General features: G+C 62.4%; 2 protein-coding genes across 6 annotated transcripts in view; both read right to left on the reverse strand.

Moving 5' to 3' along the window:
• Positions 1 to 646: 646 nt before the first annotated feature.
• On the reverse strand, positions 647 to 11,041 carry INPP5E (inositol polyphosphate-5-phosphatase E). Of its 3 annotated transcripts, none has more exons than XM_052647872.1 (11): positions 10,988 to 11,041; positions 9,036 to 10,116; positions 6,011 to 6,134; positions 4,569 to 4,666; positions 3,916 to 4,040; positions 3,707 to 3,826; positions 3,413 to 3,520; positions 2,926 to 3,087; positions 2,713 to 2,828; positions 2,459 to 2,575; positions 647 to 1,975 (listed from the first exon to the last, which is right to left on the reverse strand). In XM_052647872.1, the coding sequence occupies exons 2-11, from the start codon at positions 9,881 to 9,883 to the stop codon at positions 1,649 to 1,651; spliced, it is 2,145 nt and encodes a 714-aa protein (XP_052503832.1). In that variant the 5' UTR covers positions 9,884 to 10,116; positions 10,988 to 11,041; the 3' UTR covers positions 647 to 1,648. The 3 variants fall into 3 exon arrangements, with proteins under 3 accessions (XP_052503832.1, XP_052503834.1, XP_052503833.1); XM_052647874.1 differs by having other exon boundaries at positions 1,718 to 1,975; positions 2,481 to 2,575; XM_052647873.1 differs by having other exon boundaries at positions 1,718 to 1,975; positions 2,439 to 2,575.
• Positions 11,042 to 11,495: 454 nt separating this feature from the next.
• The window catches only part of SEC16A (SEC16 homolog A, endoplasmic reticulum export factor), a 29,913-nt gene continuing 23,724 nt past the window's right edge, over positions 11,496 to 17,684 (reverse strand). The window contains exons 23-31 of one of the 3 annotated variants that reach the window (XM_052647451.1): positions 17,105 to 17,185; positions 16,870 to 16,926; positions 16,673 to 16,784; positions 16,140 to 16,277; positions 15,825 to 15,901; positions 15,131 to 15,208; positions 14,605 to 14,664; positions 13,706 to 13,783; positions 11,496 to 12,946 (exon numbers count right to left, since the gene is read on the reverse strand). In XM_052647451.1, coding sequence (XP_052503411.1) covers positions 12,878 to 12,946; positions 13,706 to 13,783; positions 14,605 to 14,664; positions 15,131 to 15,208; positions 15,825 to 15,901; positions 16,140 to 16,277; positions 16,673 to 16,784; positions 16,870 to 16,926; positions 17,105 to 17,185 — 750 coding nt within the window. In that variant the 3' untranslated portion in view covers positions 11,496 to 12,877. Of the gene's footprint in view, positions 12,947 to 13,705; positions 13,784 to 14,604; positions 14,665 to 14,884; positions 15,209 to 15,824; positions 15,902 to 16,139; positions 16,278 to 16,672; positions 16,785 to 16,869; positions 16,927 to 17,104; positions 17,186 to 17,684 lie in introns of those variants that run through there. The other 2 variants (XM_052647452.1, XM_052647449.1) reach the window with 2 other exon arrangements.

Raw genomic sequence — 17,684 nt, forward strand, 5'->3', positions numbered from 1 at the left:
CTGCTGAGTTGGGGGCCAGGGCGCGTGGTGAGGGGCCAGCAGCAGGGAGCCCAGTGGTTGGGACCTTCTGTGGTCATTGCGATGGAACAGAGGGAGGCATGCTGGGAGCTGCTCCCAGCCGGACTGTGTCTGCTGGGGGGCTGGGCCCCGGGGGTTTCGTTTCCTGGACGCCTGCCCCCCACTTCACTGACCCCCCCCCCCACTGCACTCAGCCTCACGCAGCCCCCACCCCCCACGCTGTCCACTCTGTTCCCAGAGCCCTGCGTGCCCCTTTGTTGTCCTCTTAGTTGGCACCCCTGCAAGGCTGTTCCTCAGGGACTGCCTGGCTGGCAGTTTATGCCCACGCCCTGGCGGCAGCCTGGTGCCAGCCTGTGGCAGGACTCAGCACGTTTGAGACAGCAAGAGCCAGGTTTTAAAAACCACCCTCACACGTGGTTGTATTTCAGTTCTTTATGAAGCTTATTTTGTAGACCCTGGTCAATTTCATTTTCATTAATTTGAATTTCAACCTAACTTTCCAAGTAAAATCCCATTCATGTAAGTCTAATTGGTTACATAAAATATACCGCTTCACTGTGGACCCATGAGATGTGTGCAGTGACCCCCCCCCCGCCCCCCGCCACCCGGCCCCCACCAGCCCAGGACATGAAGCTCAGTCTAAAGCAAAACTAATTCACGTCAGTGTCACTAACTTTTCCCTGATTTGTCAGAGAAAATGCCGAGAAAGAATCCATAAAACTCTATTCATTGTGACCCCCGTTACCACAAAAATCTGTAACGAGACTTCCTGTTAATTGGTTCAAAGCTCAATGGTACATTCAAAATTTTTTATACATCCAGTCTGAAAAATTTCCAGAAATCAGATGGGATAGGCCATGCATTTTCATTCATGGAATTTTCTGAATTTGTATCAAAAGACTGGGTGTGTATCACTTTGAAATGGAAACACATTTTGGAAGCGGAGGCTAATGAAAGTTGGATACAGTATTGGTTGGAAGTGACTTAATATCACTCAACAGGATCTGTCGAGAACACTTACCTGGGGCCGTGCGCGGGTATAAACGGGACGGGGCCGGGTGAGGCTGAGCTCCCCCCTCACAGTCACAGCCTGTGCTCGCAAGAGCCTTGCAAGAACAGGTGTGCAAGACTGGTCTTTCTAGGACCCAATCTTTGGCCAGAAAGAGCTTAACATTCAATATATGCATTTATTTAAAAATATAAATATGGAAAAATAAATAATTTAAAAGACTAGACTGAATGCCCCTAGATTTTCCCACGTTCAAAGCCTATGCTCTTTTTCTTTTTTTAAAGGGGGGTAAGCCACAAGGCAGTAACGGGCTGTACGCCCTTTAAGGAAAGACGCCAGTGGGGCGGCCTCGGCCAGCAAAGTGCGACGCCCCGCACTTCCAGCGGCTGCTCAAGTGCGTCCCTTGCGCTGCTGCTCTGGGCGGACGTGACCTCAGCAGATGGACCCGACGGCTAGGGGAGGACAGCAAGGCAGTCTGTGGACCTGAGCAGCGGCTGCCCCTCCTGGTTCCCAGCAGCGCACCCTGCCCGCCACTGGGTGCCAGAAGGGCAGCTCTTGGTCTGGGTTGTGGCGGGGGGGGGGGTGCTGCTTCAAACGGTGAACCAGGATGTGCACACGTGATCACCTAACACGCGAGGTTAGGGCGCCTGCCTGCAGGGCCTGCGACCTGCGCTTGGCCAGCCCAACTCGGCCCTTATGCCGCTGACGGCCGCCACGGTGCGGGGAGGTCGGGGTCGGGCCCCCGCAGCCCAGCCTGAGGGCTCTGCGGGGACACGCTGGCTCCATTCCGGGCAGAGCCCGTCCCTGGGGCTGCCTCAGGAGATGGTGCAGACGGTGCTGGCACGCTGGCCCTTGAGTGCTCGCTGTCTCTGGATCTCTCTGGAGATGCGTCTCTCGATTCCCAGCAGGTACAGCTCCCGGTCGAACTTGCCGGCGGCTAGCGGGATGCTGGGGAGGGAGGGCCATCAGGAGGGCACTGTCCTCCCGAGCCCCGCACCTGGGTGTCAGCTGTGGGCAGGCGGCATGTGGGAGAGCTGGGCATGGCTGAGGCCTGGGTCCCTGGGGCTGCGCCCAGCCCCACCAGCCGTGCACCCACCCGCAGATGTGTGCCGGCAGCCAGGGGATGCTGCCTCCCGCCTGTGCCAGGCCAGCCCCTTGGTAGGCCAGCCCACCAGCTGTTTTAGGGGGCATGTGTCTGGGAGGCCTGGCTGGCTCGGGGTGCGGGCAAGGTCCCCACCCTCTCGTGCATTGCTCACCTGACGTTGGCTTCTGACCCACTGCACAGCCACCTCCCCTCGGGGCACCCAGAACCCTGCTCCCCTCGGGGCACTGGGACATGCAGAGACCAGGCTGTGCTCTCAGGCCGCCCCCCGCCTGGGGCCCGGGAGCAGGGGCATCCAAGGGTACTGACTTGTCTCTCCCCGGCCTCACTTTGACCCGGAACAGGCCGTACACGGGGCGGTGGTCGGACGTCCTGACGCCGGGACAGGAGGAGTACTTGATCGGGCAGATGTCGCCCTTGTGGCGGCTCCTGTACAGGATGCGGTCCTGCGGGGGGTCCCGGGGCCCGTTGGTGGTGGACTGGGCCGGCCTGCTCTCCCCTCGGCTACCGTCCAGCCGAGTCCCCAAACACAGAAGCCCCCAGGAAGCCCGGCCCGTGCTCCGCAGCCCCGTGGGCAGCTCACCGTGTAGGACGGGGTCCTCTGCTTGGAGGTGGTGTCATATGAGTCCTTCCCGACGTCGAACTTGTACGACGGCAGGAAGTGGATGTCCGGCTCCTGGAAGCCCTTGAAGATGGACCCTGGGAAGGGGCACGGCCCCGACTTGGTGGCGGCTCGGGGCCAGCGCCACCCCGCCCCTTGGGTCCACCCGGCCGCAGCGGTGCCCTGCCCACTCACCTCTCTGCATCTCGCGGGTGAGCTGGTCGTGCTGCAGCAGAGCTTGCACGCTGGAGCCGAGGTCCTGCTTCAGGATGGCCTCCACAGCCGCGCGCCCCCCGCTCAGGCGGAAGTTGAAGTCCCCAAACCAGAAGACCTCATCAAAGCGGCTGGTGACGTCCGCTGGGGCACAAGCGGCAGGAAAGTGCGTGAGCCCCCCACCCCCGCCGCGTGTCTGCACCCTGACTCCAGGTCAGGACACTCCCCCACACCCCTGGAAGCGGGTGGCAGACCAGGACGCCCTTGGGGCTCAGGGCCAGGGAGCCATGGGGTTGGGGGGGGTGTCCATAGCTTTCTGGGTTCATGGGGTCACAACTCGGGGAGCCTGGTGCCAGACCTCGCTTCTGGTTGGTGAGCGACTGCAGACTTTTCTGGCCGCCTTGGTTCTCAAGGCTCTAAACATTCCTCTCCATTAAACCACCCAGAGAACGAGGGTAAAGCTGCTCACCAGCGTCAGAGCGGTAGGGGCTCGTGTCCGGCACGTTCTTGGGCAGGGCGAGGCCCTGCACGGTCTTGCTGTAGTCCACCAGCCGCTCGCCCACCTTCCCGTCTCCGGCTGCAAGGACAGCAGGGTGGGGCCTCTCCATAGGCAGGTTTCTGAGCCCAAGTTTTGTGCCTGGGGGTCGGTCCGAGACAGGCCCCCTACCCAACAAGGTCTAATCACCCAGCATCTGCACCGTGACCTTCCCCTCGAGGGGTCTGGGGCTCACAGGTGAAGGGGGCCTACAGGCGAAGGACTTACAGGTGAAGTGGGACGTGATGAAGAGCAGGGAGGTGCCGAAGAAGGTGAAGCTGACGCCCAGGGCCCCCTTGGTCTTGATCTGGGACACGATGCGAGTGGTCACCGTGGAGCTCTCCACCTCTGTGGGAGGAGCAGGGCTGACCCAGGCCGTTCTGGGGGCCGGCCAGGCTGCCCGCCCCCACCCTGCATGCCCAGCCCGGGGCACCCACCTGAGCAGAACCAGATGAGGTCCCTGCGGATGAGCACGGCCATGTAGAGCGCGCCGTGGGCCGCCGAGTACAGCATGACGTAGTGCGGGCCCAGCGTCTCCTGCAGCCGTGCCTCCCACTCCCGCCTGCGGGGTGGGAGGTGGTCAGAGCCCCACAGCTCGAGGGTGAGGCTGGGTCTCCCCCTGCTGTCTCCGCCATGGCCACGGTCCTCCGCTGACTCCCAGAGGCCAAGAGCAGGAGCCCAGACCCCGCCCCCCAGTGTCCGGAGCAGACTGGGCACCTCCACTCTGGCCAGGCCTGTGCCGCGACCCTGCCCCAGTCACCAGCTGAACTGCCCACACCGCCGGGACAGGTGAGCGATGAAGTTCAGGGGCTGAGCTGGGGGCCGCGCTGTGCTGGGTCCCCCTCACTTCTCCCAAAGCAGCTATCTATTTACAAGAAGCTCAGTTGCATTTCTTTAAAACTCTGCGAGTCCCCACTTGAGAAGAAAGCGATCCCGGTTGAGCCCAGGCTTAGACCACAGCTGCTCATGTCTCCCCTCCCACAGGGGTCTCGGGCAAAGGACCGAGACCAGTTCACAGGACCACACTGGAGCGGCGGGTCAGGGACGCAGAGCAGGTGGGGCAGCAGCAGGGGGAGGGCCCCGGCCCTACCTGTCAGAGCAGCCCTCCTGGACGCCCACGACATACAGGTCCTGGGCCAGGTCAGCCTCGGCTGGCAGCAGGAGCTCGTCCAGGTTCGGCGGCAGCTCCTGCAGAAAGGCAGCTTCTGGCAGGGGCTGCAGGGGCCCCACGGCGGGGGCTCTGCTGCCCGGGCACCCTTGACCACACACGGGGAGCCGCTGGCCCGGGCAGGCTGCCCACCCCTCCCTTGGCCTGTACTCGCTGGGCCTGTGCCCCATCCCTTGCCGGGGCCCACGCACAGCAACTGTGCTGCCTCCGGCCCCTGGGCCTGGCTGCCCACAAGGGGACCCCCCCACACACACCTCTGCCCTCACAGCAGCCCAGGGGAGGAAAGTGGGCACCTGGCCAGCGGTCTCCACTCCCCCACCAGCTGCGGCCCGGGCGCTCTGAGCCCCAGGTGCAGGCTAGGCGGTGTATGGCCCGGGGCTCGCAGTGGACAGCGGAGCCGGCAGTCCCCAGGTGCAGGCTAGGCGGTGGATGGCCCAGGGCTCACAGTGGACAGTGGAGCCGGCAGCCCCCAGGTGCAGGCTAGGCAGTGGATGGCCCGGGGCTCGCAGTGGACAGCGGAGCTGGCAGCCCGGGCACCCGTCGGCACTCCCACTCAGGTGGTGGTTTTGTGGGGAGGGGCCTGTCCTGAAGCAGCCCCATCCATCACCCTGAAGGATGGTAGCCAGGGACGTGGCCACTTCCGTTCTTGGGACGGGATGTGCTTCGGCGCACAACAGCGACAGAAGGCACTCCAGACAGGGCCAGAGACCCCGCTGGGCATTAGGTTGCCTGCCGTCTGGAGGAAGCCTGTGGCTGGCCCCAGAACCGGAGCCTCCCCCACACAGGGGTGGAGACCCCTAGCTGTGGGAAGGGATCCCCCAGGAGACACGGTGTAGCTAGAGAGAAAGCCCCCACTGGGCTCCCCCAGAAATCAGCAGGCGAACCCTGTGCCTTCTGGCTGCGGTCCCCCAGGGTCCCGGCTCGCAGGCGGGATGGACACGAGCCCCGACCACGGGGATACACGGCAGGAGACAGACCCGGACCAGGGTGTGGACGCCCGCCTGCAGTGTGCATCGGGGCACCCGTGTCCCCACACGCTTGTGGGGATCCAGGAGGCGCTCGCACAAGTGGCCCAGGGCTACTAGAATAGCGGGGCCGCCTGATGGCTGAAGGGTGTGGACACTTGGAGGCCAGGTGGGGCATGGGCTCTCAGCAAATCTCTGCTTCTTCCTCCCAAACCTGCTGTCAACCTAGAACTGCTCTAACACATACAGTGCCTCTGCAAACTGAAGCATTTGTGCCGTGGGAGCCAGTGGAGAGGTGGGCAAGAGGCGCTGTGATGGCCCAGGGGCTCCTCTGCGTGCCCCAGGTAAGAATCCAGAAGGAGCCCCGCCCCGTCCCGTGTGGGGCCGGCGCCTGCTCACCTTCTGGCCCTGCATGTTCCACGTGGCCACGAACAGGGCCACGCTCCGGTCCGGGAAGTAACGGGCCAGCTCATCCGCCCCCATCAGGGCCCCACTCGCCAGCAGGCTCCCCTCCAGGTAGCTCCTGCGGAGATGGGCCAGACTGAGCTGGGGATCGCAGTAGACGGACTCAGGGAGGGGCTGGGAGCAGGACACACCACCGGGGCCGGGAGCCCCCTCCCAGAGCTGGAGTGGCCTCAGGACCCTGGGGGGGCTAGTGGGGGGAGCACAGCGTGGAGAGCCCCTGGAGTCCAGGGAAACCCGCCGTGTCCATAGCTCTACAGACTCCTGGCCTCCGGAGAGGAAGGGACAGGCAGGTGATGTTTGGGGCTTTTGGGGGGACCCTCTAAGGGCAAGGCTCTGGGAGGGCTGCAGAGGTCGAGGTGGGCTTCTGGACTGTAAGAAGACTTGGAGGGACACGCCCTTCTCTGGGGCTCCGGCCTCCGCCTTGCCATCCAGCACTGGGAGCTTGTAAAGCCTGCCCGGGATGCCTCTGTCTTCGCAGGTTCAATCCACTGTGGGCTCTCACAGAATAACTCTTGCAAACGGTGCAGAGTCAAACACCGCCACCGAGGCCCTGCGAGGACTCTGCCTGCGTGGCTGTGCCCCCGTCTCCACTTAACCTGAGAGCAGCCTCGTGCGTGCCCAAGTGCCAGGGAGACTTCATTTAGGGACAAATCTGAGATTCGTGTAATTTTCACACGTCCACAAAAGACTATTAGTACTGCCTCAGTTTGTTTTTTTTTCCCCTTCCCAACCATGTGAAAACTGTTTCCCTTGGACCCATGACAAGGACTGTGCCCAACTGATCAGGTTCCCCAAGAGAGAGGGGAACGCACAGGCTCAAACATCCAGACTCAACCAGTCCATCCTAAAGGAAATCAGTCCTGAATATTCATTGGAAGGACTGATGCTGAAGCTGAAACTCCAATACTTTGGCCACCTGATGCGAAGAGCTGACAAGTTCAAACGTCTCACTTGCTCTTTTCATTCCAACTTGCTTAGAAGACCGTAGACCCTGGCTTGCAGAGATGGGCACCAATCCCTTGGAAGGAGATGGAGTTAGAGTCCAGTCCTTACAAGCTCACATGAGAGGCTCTTAAACCCTGACCAAGCTCTGCAGGACAAGAGCTCATGATGTCAGGAGGCAGGCGCCTCCCTGAGGCTGTCCTGTATTGACGATCCCGTTGGGCTGCCTGCAGGGCTGCCTTCTCCAATCCAGCCCCGTCTGCAGTGTGTACAAAAGGCAGCCCCTCAAGGGCACAGTCCACACCCCTTTTCTCCATCCTTGGCCTTGATCCCGGCCAGGTCCGGGCTGTGTGCAGCCCACAAGCTGAGACTCGCTCCTATACGTTCAGTGTTACTATTACTCCTTTTTAATCAATGATGTTGTTTATTTGGCTGTCACGGGTCCAGTGAAGCAAGGAGGTCCAACCAGTCCATCCTAAAGGAAATCAGTCCTGAATATTCATTGGAAGGACTGATGCTGAAGCTGAAACTCCAATACTTTGGCCACCTGATGTGAAGAACTGACTCATGTGAAAAGACCCTGATGCTGGGAAAGATTTAGGGCAGGAGAAGGGGACAACAGAGGATGAGATGGTTGGATGTCATCACTGACTCGATGGATGCGAGTTTGAGTAAATTCCAGGAGTTGGTGATGGACAGGGAGGCCTGGTGTGCTGCAGTCCATGGGGTCGCAAAGAGTCGGACACAACTGAGCGACTGAACTAAACTGGGTCTTAGTCATGGCACGTAGGAGCTTCCATCTTTGCTGTGGTACACGGGACCTTTAGTTACGGCACGCAAGTTCTTCACTGGGGCATGTGGGATTTAGTTCTCTGACCAGGGATTGAACCTGGTCCCCTGGGATTGGTCAAGTCTTAGCCAATTTTGACCACCAGGGAAATCCCCTACACTTTTCAGTGGTTGGGGAAAAGAAGTATCTTTGTGCCGAGGGAAAATGACCTGAAAGTCACATTTTGGCTTCCTTGAACAGAGCGTTCCTTTGTCTTACACACTACACTGCTGTTACTGTGTGTGGCCTGGGGCTGCTTTTTCGTCCCCACGGCAGAGGTCAACACTTGCCAGAGACTGCGTGGCTCACAGACTCGAAACAATCAGTGGTCTGGGTTGGAGGGGTGCGCCAGGGCCAGTGGGGGCAGGCAGGGAGAGTACAGGATGGCTTCTGAGCCGCAGCCCGGGCTGTGGCCGCAGCGTGGCCCTGAGCCCAAGCTCCTGGAAACAGCAAGCCAGCAGACAGCCGGTGGCTGTGGACGGGTCAGGCTAGAAGCCCCTGGGGACGGGGTCTGGGGTGCCCCAAGGCTCCAGCTCAGGGCAGGGGATTCAGAGCTGGAGATGGGGGTAGCACCTGCCTCCCCTTCAAGATATAAATTAGGCGATAATTGGGACTAACCACTCAAGCCCTGTGAAACTGGACACCCAGCATCCTCCTTGCCCATGGGGTCGGAGGCCGAGCCCTGCCTGTTAGGAGACCCTGGGGCGCTCCTGAGCGTCAAGGATGGAGGTCGGGCTTCTGCCTGTGCCCCTCCCTGCTGGAGGTGGGGCAGCCTGGCCATGCCCCCGGGGCCCCCAGCCCCATCCAGCTCTCCATCCTGGAAAAGTGCCAGCAGGGGCATGGGGCACGGCTGCCTAACGCTGGTCCTCAGCAAAGGGATCGTGTGGCCATGGGTCCCGGGACACACCTCAGAGCCCTGGGCCCACCTGCACACGCGCACAAAGGGGTGCCCCCGACAAGAGCAAGAAACAGGAAGGAAAACAGGCCCGCCCTGCGTGCAGTGGGGTCTGAGCACCTGACAGGTGCCTGTGGGGCTGAGACGCAGAAGGAAAAGCTGGCGGGTACGGCTGGGAGAGGGGGGTGGTAGGAGACGGCCCACGCACGCTCTCAGGAGAACCTGCCCGCGCGGCTCTCACAGGGCCTCTGAGGGTTCCCCGAGACCCGAGGCTGCCTCCCCCGGGGCCTTACCTGCTCCGGACATCCTTGGCACGGATGGGCGCCAGGAGGCTGAAGGTGGACCTGGACGAGTGAAGGGAGCAGTCGTCGTAGGCCAGGGGGCTCGGGGGCCGGCCGGGGCCCAGGCTGCTGTGCGCCCGGAACAGCCTTGCCTGCAGCCGGAGCTTGTAGTCGGTGTGATCCGGGTCCACCTTGTTCGCTGTCCGCAGGCCTTCGGAGGCCACATTGCGGGCCATGGCGGGCAGCGGGCGCGGGGAAAGCAGGCTGGCCAGCCGAGGGGTGCTCCCGGCTGAGGCCCCTTCCCGGTGCAGCAGGTCCAGGGATGTGCTGATCATCCCGGAAAGACAGTTTCCCCACGAGGAGGGCCCCCCGCTGCCTGGGGCCCTGCGAGCCGTGGGGATCTCCTGCAGGGAGGTGCTCAGGCAAGGTGGGGAGCCATTGCGGGCGGGGGTCCCGGGGGCCTCGTCCTGCAGGGAGCCCCCCGAGGGGCTGGCCCCATTCCGCACAGTCAGGTCCTCGCGGCTGGTTCGAAAACGCCTCTTCCTCCAGCCCTTCTCATCCAGGGACAGCGCCCGCTCCAGCCTGGGCCTCGGGGGCGGCGGCTTCGGGGTGAAGGGTCTCGCTTGGGCCTGTGGGTCCTTGTTGCTGACTTGCTCTGGGGTATCCGGGGGGAGCTCTGAGCTCCTCTCGGGTCCCCGACGGTCGCCAGCAGCGGGGGACCCCAGGCAGGGGACAGGCTCTTCAACACTGTTCGGAAGCAGTCCCTTGAGCATGCTGCCTTCAGGACGCAGGCACCCCTGGACAGTGGGCTGCTGGGAGGCGGTCTCTGAGTGCCCTAAGCTCGCCAACTTGGATGGCATAGTCCGGGGGGCCAGTCCTCAGGGCCGGGGGCAACCTGGCTGACCCAGGAAATGGCTCCTCTGGGGGCTGCTGCCGACACCCAGGGTCAGGGCCGCGTGCTCAGCCGTGGCTGGGGGGGCGCGGAGCGGAGGCATGGCAGCAGCTCCCCCTCGGGCCTGGGGTGGTCTAGCTCACACAGGACCAGCTGCTGCATGGCTGGGAGCCCCGAAGGTCCGGAGTCCCCAGAAAGTACCTAAGGGAACACCCTGCGATTAGCCTTCATCACCAGGGCGGTGATGCCACTCAATGATCCTGAAGGACAGCATGGGGCAGGGTGACGGAGTGGACAGGTCATTAAAGGCCCAGCAAGAACAAGCATTTAGACGTCCTGGCCCGCTGGCTCCTCCCAGGAGACGGGTGAAAAGTCCAGCATCTTAGGATGGAGGGAAGTACCCCTCTTGCGGGGCAGGGGTGGGTGGGCAGGGGCGCTGCTTCTCACTTGGGGAGCCAGGGGCCCAACTAGCCAAAATTTCCGCCCCAAAGGCCTAGGCGCAGCCTCGGAGGGGGACCCGGCTCGAGCCCATTCCCGCCCCACCCCCCCCACCCCCGCCCCGCCGCGCTCCCCGGGGGGTCAGGCAGCCCTAACTCGCTCACCTGCACGCCCACCACCATCGCTTGGCCCGCAGATCCCGCCCCGAGAGCAGGCGACCCTGAGCAGGTCTGCGCCCCGGCCGCGAAGGCCCCTGACTCAGGACTAGAGTCTGGCCCGGCCGGTTGCGCGCTCCCCAGGTTAACAACCGCCCGGAGCCGCGGGGCTGGGGACGGAGTAGGGGGGACGAGACCCGCGCCCGGGGATCCTGGCGCGCCACGGACCCCCGCGCCCCGCTCCGTGACGGGGAATCCCACAACCCGATCCCGCGCCAGCGACCTGTGCGCCCGGACTCCAACCCCGGGGTCGCCCCGCCCCGTCCGCGAGCCCAGCTCGGGGGTCGTCCCGCCCAAGGCCTCCGCGCTCCAGCCCAGGGGTCACTCGAGGCCTAGGTCGTGCTGGCCCCGTATGCCCGCCTCGGACTTTCTCCAGGACAGACGCCCCCGCCCGGGGTCATCGCGCCCCGCGACCCCACCTCTCGACGCCGCCAGCTCCCCAGCTGCGCGGGCTTCAGCGGCCGCTCCCCGGCAACCGGCGGGCAGGGTGGCCTGGATCCCGGGGCCCGCAGCGGCCTCTGGCGGCCGGAGGACCCAAGCGCGTGGTGCGAGAGCCGAGGGCGGAGGGCGCCCTCGGGTGGGCGCCGGGGGTGCCGGCGGCTTCCTTCCCCGGAGCGCAGCTCGCGCCCCGCCCCTCGGGCCCGCCCCCAGCCCCGCCCCTCGTCTCCGTATTGACCAATGAGGACCCTCGGGGCCCGGAGCCTAGAAAGCAGAGCGCTACCCTGGTCCCTCTTCACTGCCCTCAGGATGGGTTTTCCCGTCAGGCCCGCCCACCGCCCGTCGGAGAGGAGCCCCCTTCTCCTTGGGGGGCCCTAGCGGGCGGGTCTGGTGGAGGAACAGAAAGCAGTGGCCCAGGGAGCTCTAGAAGCCCATCAAACCCAGGTCCCCAAAGGCGCCAATAAACAAAGGGAGACAGGATGAAAGGGCTTGAGAGCGCAAAATATTTTATTTAACAATTTGCATTTAGGAAAAATAGCAGCTCCCCCCTCAGAGGAAGCTTCTTGAATCAAAACTCGCCGGCGGTCGACATGGACAACAGGTAGGGCCACGGGGGGCAGGTCTCAGCCCGGGGGTCGCGCTAGCACTGACCCTGGACACGAGACCGCCCGCCAGTGAGGTGTCACATCTGTGACGCGTCCTGGAAAACCGTTCTGCGGGTCCTTCCGAGATGACCCAGTGTACCCGAGGGCCCTGTGCTGACCCCACCCCACCCCACTCAAGCCCGACACCTGGATTAAAACCCAACAAACCACGTTCCCCAGCGTTCTACAGAAATTATTTCCTAATGATTTTTATAAATATTTAAATCTTTTCTTTAGTCCCTTTAGACAGAAGAATGTGAACAGTTTTGAGAACAGTCGATGAAGCCTTAAAGCTGGGTCCACCAGGAGGTCATCGTCCTGTGCAGGTTCACAGGCTGAGTCAGCAGGTGAGCCACTGACAAGTCCGGGGCCAGAAAGGTCGGATTCTGGAGCTTCAGACAAGAAACAGCTGCAAGCCACTGTCTTCAGGATGTTACCAGCTCCCTAAGCGATGCAGCGGTGAGAGGCGGCCGTCAGCTGACAGCGCTGCAAGGGCTGGCCACGGGAAGCAGGGCCTGGTGGGTCCACGGAAAAACCCAAACCAAACCCGGAGTCCCAGCTGTGACACTGGGCCCGTCGCTCAGAACAGCTCCATCCCAGCTGACCCCTCTGACTGCTGGAAGCCTCCTGGTCCTGGTGAGGCCACAGGAGACCACGCAGAGCTGGGCACGTCTTGGCTCCAGGAAATAGAACACAGGTCAGGAGCGAGGGCTGCTCTCAAAACCTAATGGAACTGCTGCTAAAGGAAGCCCAGTTTCCTCTGAGACGAAGCACCCTTCCAGGCTCAGCAACATGGGGCGGGGGCTGACCTGACCACCTCTGGGAGCAGGCATGCAGGCGAGCTCCTCTCTGAGTCAAAGGTGCACCGTCTCCTCCTGGCATCTGAAAGGACCTCTGGGCTCTATTTGGCAACGATTCCCCGCAAGGTTTTAAGGCCTTAGTTACCGAGAAGCGCAATCCTCCTGTAGCCAAGATGCCTCCAGCTTCACTCAGTGTCACCCCCTCAAGTGACTGCAGATGCTGGATCCTTAAGTCACCCCTTTGGGTCTAAGAGTCACTCTTCACCCAGCATCTCGAAGGTGCGGATTAGTGTCGGACACTCCGCAAGTCATTTCGGAGTTGCTGCGTTCACGCCCGTCGGGACAGACTGGAGTCGCAGGCCGTTGGCCTGACCTCGGGGCGGAACAGCCATCTCCCGTCCTGGTGCTACTCCAGGACGCGGCCCTTCTAGCTTAACGCTGGGTACTTCCTCTGGCCGATCCTCCCCGTCCTTGAGCTTCCTGAGGCGGCAGGGGCCTGAAACAACAGGGACAGGACTGGGGTCCACACGCTGGCCCAGGGGGGCCGCGGAACAAGCAGAACAGACGACGGGTCTCGACAGACAGGTGTGTGCTGTCGTCTCGTGTGCAGCCCAGGCCCGACTAAGGCAGGGGGCGGGGTGAGGCTGCGCCCACAGCCGGGTGTCTGAGGAGCCCCGGCAGCGACGGGGGGTGGGGGTGGGGGCAGGGAGCACCTGGGGAGGCTGCATGGTGCACAGGCGTTTACTCTGGGTCCCAGGAAAACCCTAAGCGAAGTCAGAGTCAAGCTTTGTGAAGGCACCAGCAAGGTGAAGATCCAGCAGAGAAGCCCCTCAGCCGTGGAGTGGAGACGCGGCTGGCGGCTGGGAGCAGGGAGAGCGCAGTCGCAGGGGCCCACCCGAGGGAGCCGGAGGCGGGGGACCCCAGGTGGCGAGGGCAGGGTCTGCACGGCGAGGGCAGGGAAAGTTTCGAATTCCTAAAGCCAAGACCTCCCCGCAGACCCCCTCCTCTATTGCGTCCCAAGATTGCCCCACCTCCCGTCCACTCTCTCCAGGCCAGAGCCTGGGAGGGAGACAAATGAAAGGACGCATTTCCGGCCTGAAGGTCACCAGCCACCAGGTGAAGAGGGGCCAAGGTCAGCACGGGAGGGGGTCAGCCCCACCCCAGGGCAGCATCAGCAGGAAACTGATGGGGCACCCAGCCCCCTCCCCCGGGCCCCCCACCCCCAGGTCAGCGCAGAGCCGGGAGACACACTTACTTGTGCAAACTGAGCAGGGTTGTAGAAGGGCACCCCGGCCCCAGGAGGGGGCCCCGCGGGGGTAAGAGCACCAGGAGCCTGGGGAGCACACAGAGGCCGTCTCACCCTCTGACCGAGCACAGAGGCTCGGCTTGTTTCCAAGTACAGACACTGTTTCTGAGTAGGCTTTATCACACTTTTGAGGGCGCCACAGAAGCAGGTCAAAGGCACTTATTGCAGAACTACGTTTAATTATTTAACGGGGCTCAGAAGACCAGGAAAACCAGGGCATGCACACGCAGCGGGAGGGGAGGGGCGCAGGCACTAGGGGTCACTCCAGGTCGCAGGCGTCCAGCTACAAAATCCAGGGCTCTACTTCACAAACGAACAAGTCCCAGGAAGTCCTTCTGCCGAGCCAAGGGAAAGCTTAGTCCCAGAACGCTCGGAAGAGTTGACGTGCTCTTTTCTTTCCCATCGGGCCTGACCACAGGACAGCGGCCACCGCCTCACCCTGCCTGGCCTAAAACACTTTCTCCTGCTTGATGAGAAAACAGAACCTGTGACTTTGAAATGAGTGTCCTGATCCCAGTTGGCTTATGATGTGCGTGCGTGTGTGCACGCACACACACACCCCGTGAAACTATGCCTGTGACTAGTCCTTTGAAAAACTCAGTTCAGAAAGAGCACAACCACAGAACCTGTCCCTTCGCTATGGGCATCCTGGAGTCAGTCTGACCGTGGATGTGCCTGGATATTCGACACTACCCTCCGAGAAGCTTGAAAGAAAGGAGCACTGCGCCCTCAGGTGTGTGACGGCTGAGTGGCGACAGGTGGCATCAGGGGCCAGGGGCAGAGTGACTGAGCGGCACAGTGATCTCAGGGGAAGGACAAGCCCCGGGCACACGGCCAGCCACAGGTACCTGGTTAAAATGCTGGCTCACTTCCCGTGATAACGAGCTCAGTGAACTACAGCGCGAAAGCTACAAAACAGCAAGAACACAGACACAGACAAACACCAAAGTCAGCGTGCGCGCCGCTGCTCCAGCTGGCAGCTCAGTCCCAACGAGCACTGCTGCTGCTAGAGTTGATACAGCTCGACGGGGAGAAAGCCTGAAACTCCTGCTTCATGGACAGCTTTTATAGGAAATGACCCATGCGAGAGGGAGGGTCGCCTAGCCCTGGGCCTTGGGCGGCCTGACCTCACACTGCCTGAGGGACGGAGGGGACCCCTGCTGACGAGCGCTCGCAGCCCTCACTCTGGCCCAAGCTCCCAAATGATTCTGCAGACACAAGTGTGCCTTTTTTAGGAAACACAACGCTACTCTGGTTCCTTAGTTTCTCAACTGCCCTTTGGCCACCCAGTAACATCGTCTTAGAGAAGCCACTTGGACACCGTGGGCCTCCGAGGCCCAGATTCTCCGCAGACGGGCCCCCAGTGCTGCTTACCTCTCCTCCCTGGGGACCATCAAGTCCAGAAGCTGGGAGTTCAGGTCCAGGGAGCAACGCCACTGCAGGCCCGAACACCTGCCGGGACAGGGGGGAGGCTGCTACCAGCAAAGGGGTGAGCCGGGGCTCCCACGCGAGGTAGGACCACCTGGGATAGCGGCATGGCCTCCCGGGGGCGCCTTCTGAGGAGCCCTGCAGGTTCTGCACAGACCTGTTACTCCAACCCGCGTCGCACCCTTACTTCCCGGGTACCTGCACCCATGGCGGCCCCGCGACGGGCGCCATGACCCCATCCACCGGGCAGCACCCTGAGGCTAAAAGGAGCTGAGTGACCCCGTCCCCTGCCCCCCACCCTCTTTTAGCCTTGCCACACCGCTTGTGGGATCTCAGTTCCCCAACCAGGGACTGAACCCTCGCCGCTCAGGGGAAGTACAGGGTCCTAACCACTGGAGCACCAGTCCCCCCGACCCCAAAACTTTAAATAGCTAAGTAATGGAGAACCAGGGCTGAAATTAAGCTCCATCCGACCTCGGACATCAAACTCTAAATGACTATTTCACACACATAAAGAAACCCTCTATACCATTAAAACGTCAGCAGGACAGTTCCCAGAGAACATGCACGTGGCCGCCTCTCAGGGGAGCTGGAGGCTGACTTCCACTGCCCCCCACGCCCCGCTGTGCGCATGGCTCACCTTGGGATCCGAGGCGGGCTCCGGCCTGGCCGGCCCCTCCCTGCTGGCCGCCTCGGCGGACGGCACCTCCTCTGCATCTGTGTGGAGACGGGGGAGGCCCTCACTGTCCACACGGCCCTGGGGCCTGGGGGACTCAGCCCCAGAGGACACGTGCCACCTGCACCCCCCACGCAAACACGCCTGCAGACAGCACGGCGGGCCTTGCGCTCTGCATCCACAGCACTCTCCTTGAAAGAGAACCAAGGCCAGGGGACCAGAGGGAGATCTGAGGTCAGCAGGCCGGGGGCAAACAGCCCTGCTACCCGGGCTGCGTACCTGCGTTTGGGCCCAACAGGTGAGCCGGAATTGGAAGCGGGGCCAGGGGTGCAAAGAGGTCAGTGGGAGCCAGGGTCGGCTCGCTCTGCTGGGGGCCCCCCGGGTTCAGAATGTCCACGTAGCGTGCCCTGGTTCCAGCTGTGACACGGAGAGGAAGCAAGGTCACCCCCACGCCATGGCCCCCAGCTCCATTCTCCACATGTCCAGGGAGCATGGGGACCCCACTTCCAGCCCCAGGGAGGCTGGGCCTGATCGGGAGCCTCTCCTGGGGCCTTCTGCTCAGGTGAGGGTCCCACTTCATGCCATGATGCTGCCAGGCTGCCTTTCCGACTGATCGGATCCACCCTGCCCAGGACCACTCACTGCTCCGGAGGACAGCACCCCAACCCCAGACTCATCTTCAGAGAACCAGTCCTCCTCTCGCGGGAGACAAACCACGCCTGACACACATGTGGTCCTTGCCAGGCTCTGGAGTGTCTATAGGACAAATGGACGACCCAGACGACCTCTAACTTTTGGCTGGGCTTTGTTACCTGCTTTTCTAGAATAGATGTTCACAGTGGGTCTGGGGGGCCCTCCGGGACCAGGGTGGGCAGCTTGCGGAGCCTTGGGAAGGGCAGTTGGAGGCGGGGGCGGAGCCTTCTTCTGTGGAAGGAAAGCCCACTTGGAGATCTGCCACCCCACAGCTCCTGCCCCAGGGAGGGCCTCTCCGCCCGGGGTCCCACCTCACCTCCTCCTCTGGTTCGTTGACGTCCACCCACCGGTTCTTCTTTTCATCCCAGACGATCTGCCGGGGTTGTGAAAAGTAAACAAGAAAACTCAGTAGCACGAGGTGAGCAGACTCCGGCCCCGAGAGCAAGAGGCGTCGGTCCAGGTTCGCCGAGGCTGAGATGCTCCGTGCAGGCAGCTGGGCACCCTGCTGCCGCAGAAGCCCCGGCTCCCCAGGCCCACCTGGCAGGACTCACCGATTTGTTCTTGTCGTCTGGCAAGTAAGCTTCCGTCCTTTTCTTCACAGGCAGCCAGCGGGAGAACCAGGATTCGCTGCTCTGAACAGAGAAACCGCCAGAACAAGCCTGAGGTCATGGCGCTGAGAGAAATGAGCCCAGCACAGCAGGGCGGACCTGCGTGAGCCCCGGAGTCAGGGCCTGCAGGCGCCAGGGCCACAGAGAAAGGGAGCAGACGCCCGGCTGGAGGCAGGAGCGGGCCTGACCCCAGCGGAGTCAGGGCTTCAGTGATGACAGCGCCCTGGGGATGGTGGTGGCCGCACGACAGAACCGCACGCTTGGAGGCAGCGGGGGCGGCTAGTGTGACGTGCATTTACCACAATTATACAAATCGGAGCAGTAATCTGCCTCCTGGAGCTTCTTACACCCAAATGCCAACAACGGGCAGCCTCAGACCATCTCCCCCAGCAGTGGTGACGGCTGGCAAGTCCTTGCAGGCTCCTCAGAACAGGCCCTTGCGCCCCAGACTGGGAGAGGTCAGGTGTCAGGGAGGTTGGCCTCATCCTGCACACGCTGCCCATCACGTCCGCCGCAAAGCAGA

Source organism: Budorcas taxicolor, chromosome 11, assembly GCF_023091745.1.
Source record: "Budorcas taxicolor isolate Tak-1 chromosome 11, Takin1.1, whole genome shotgun sequence".
NCBI classification, from domain to species: Eukaryota; Metazoa; Chordata; class Mammalia; order Artiodactyla; family Bovidae; genus Budorcas; species Budorcas taxicolor.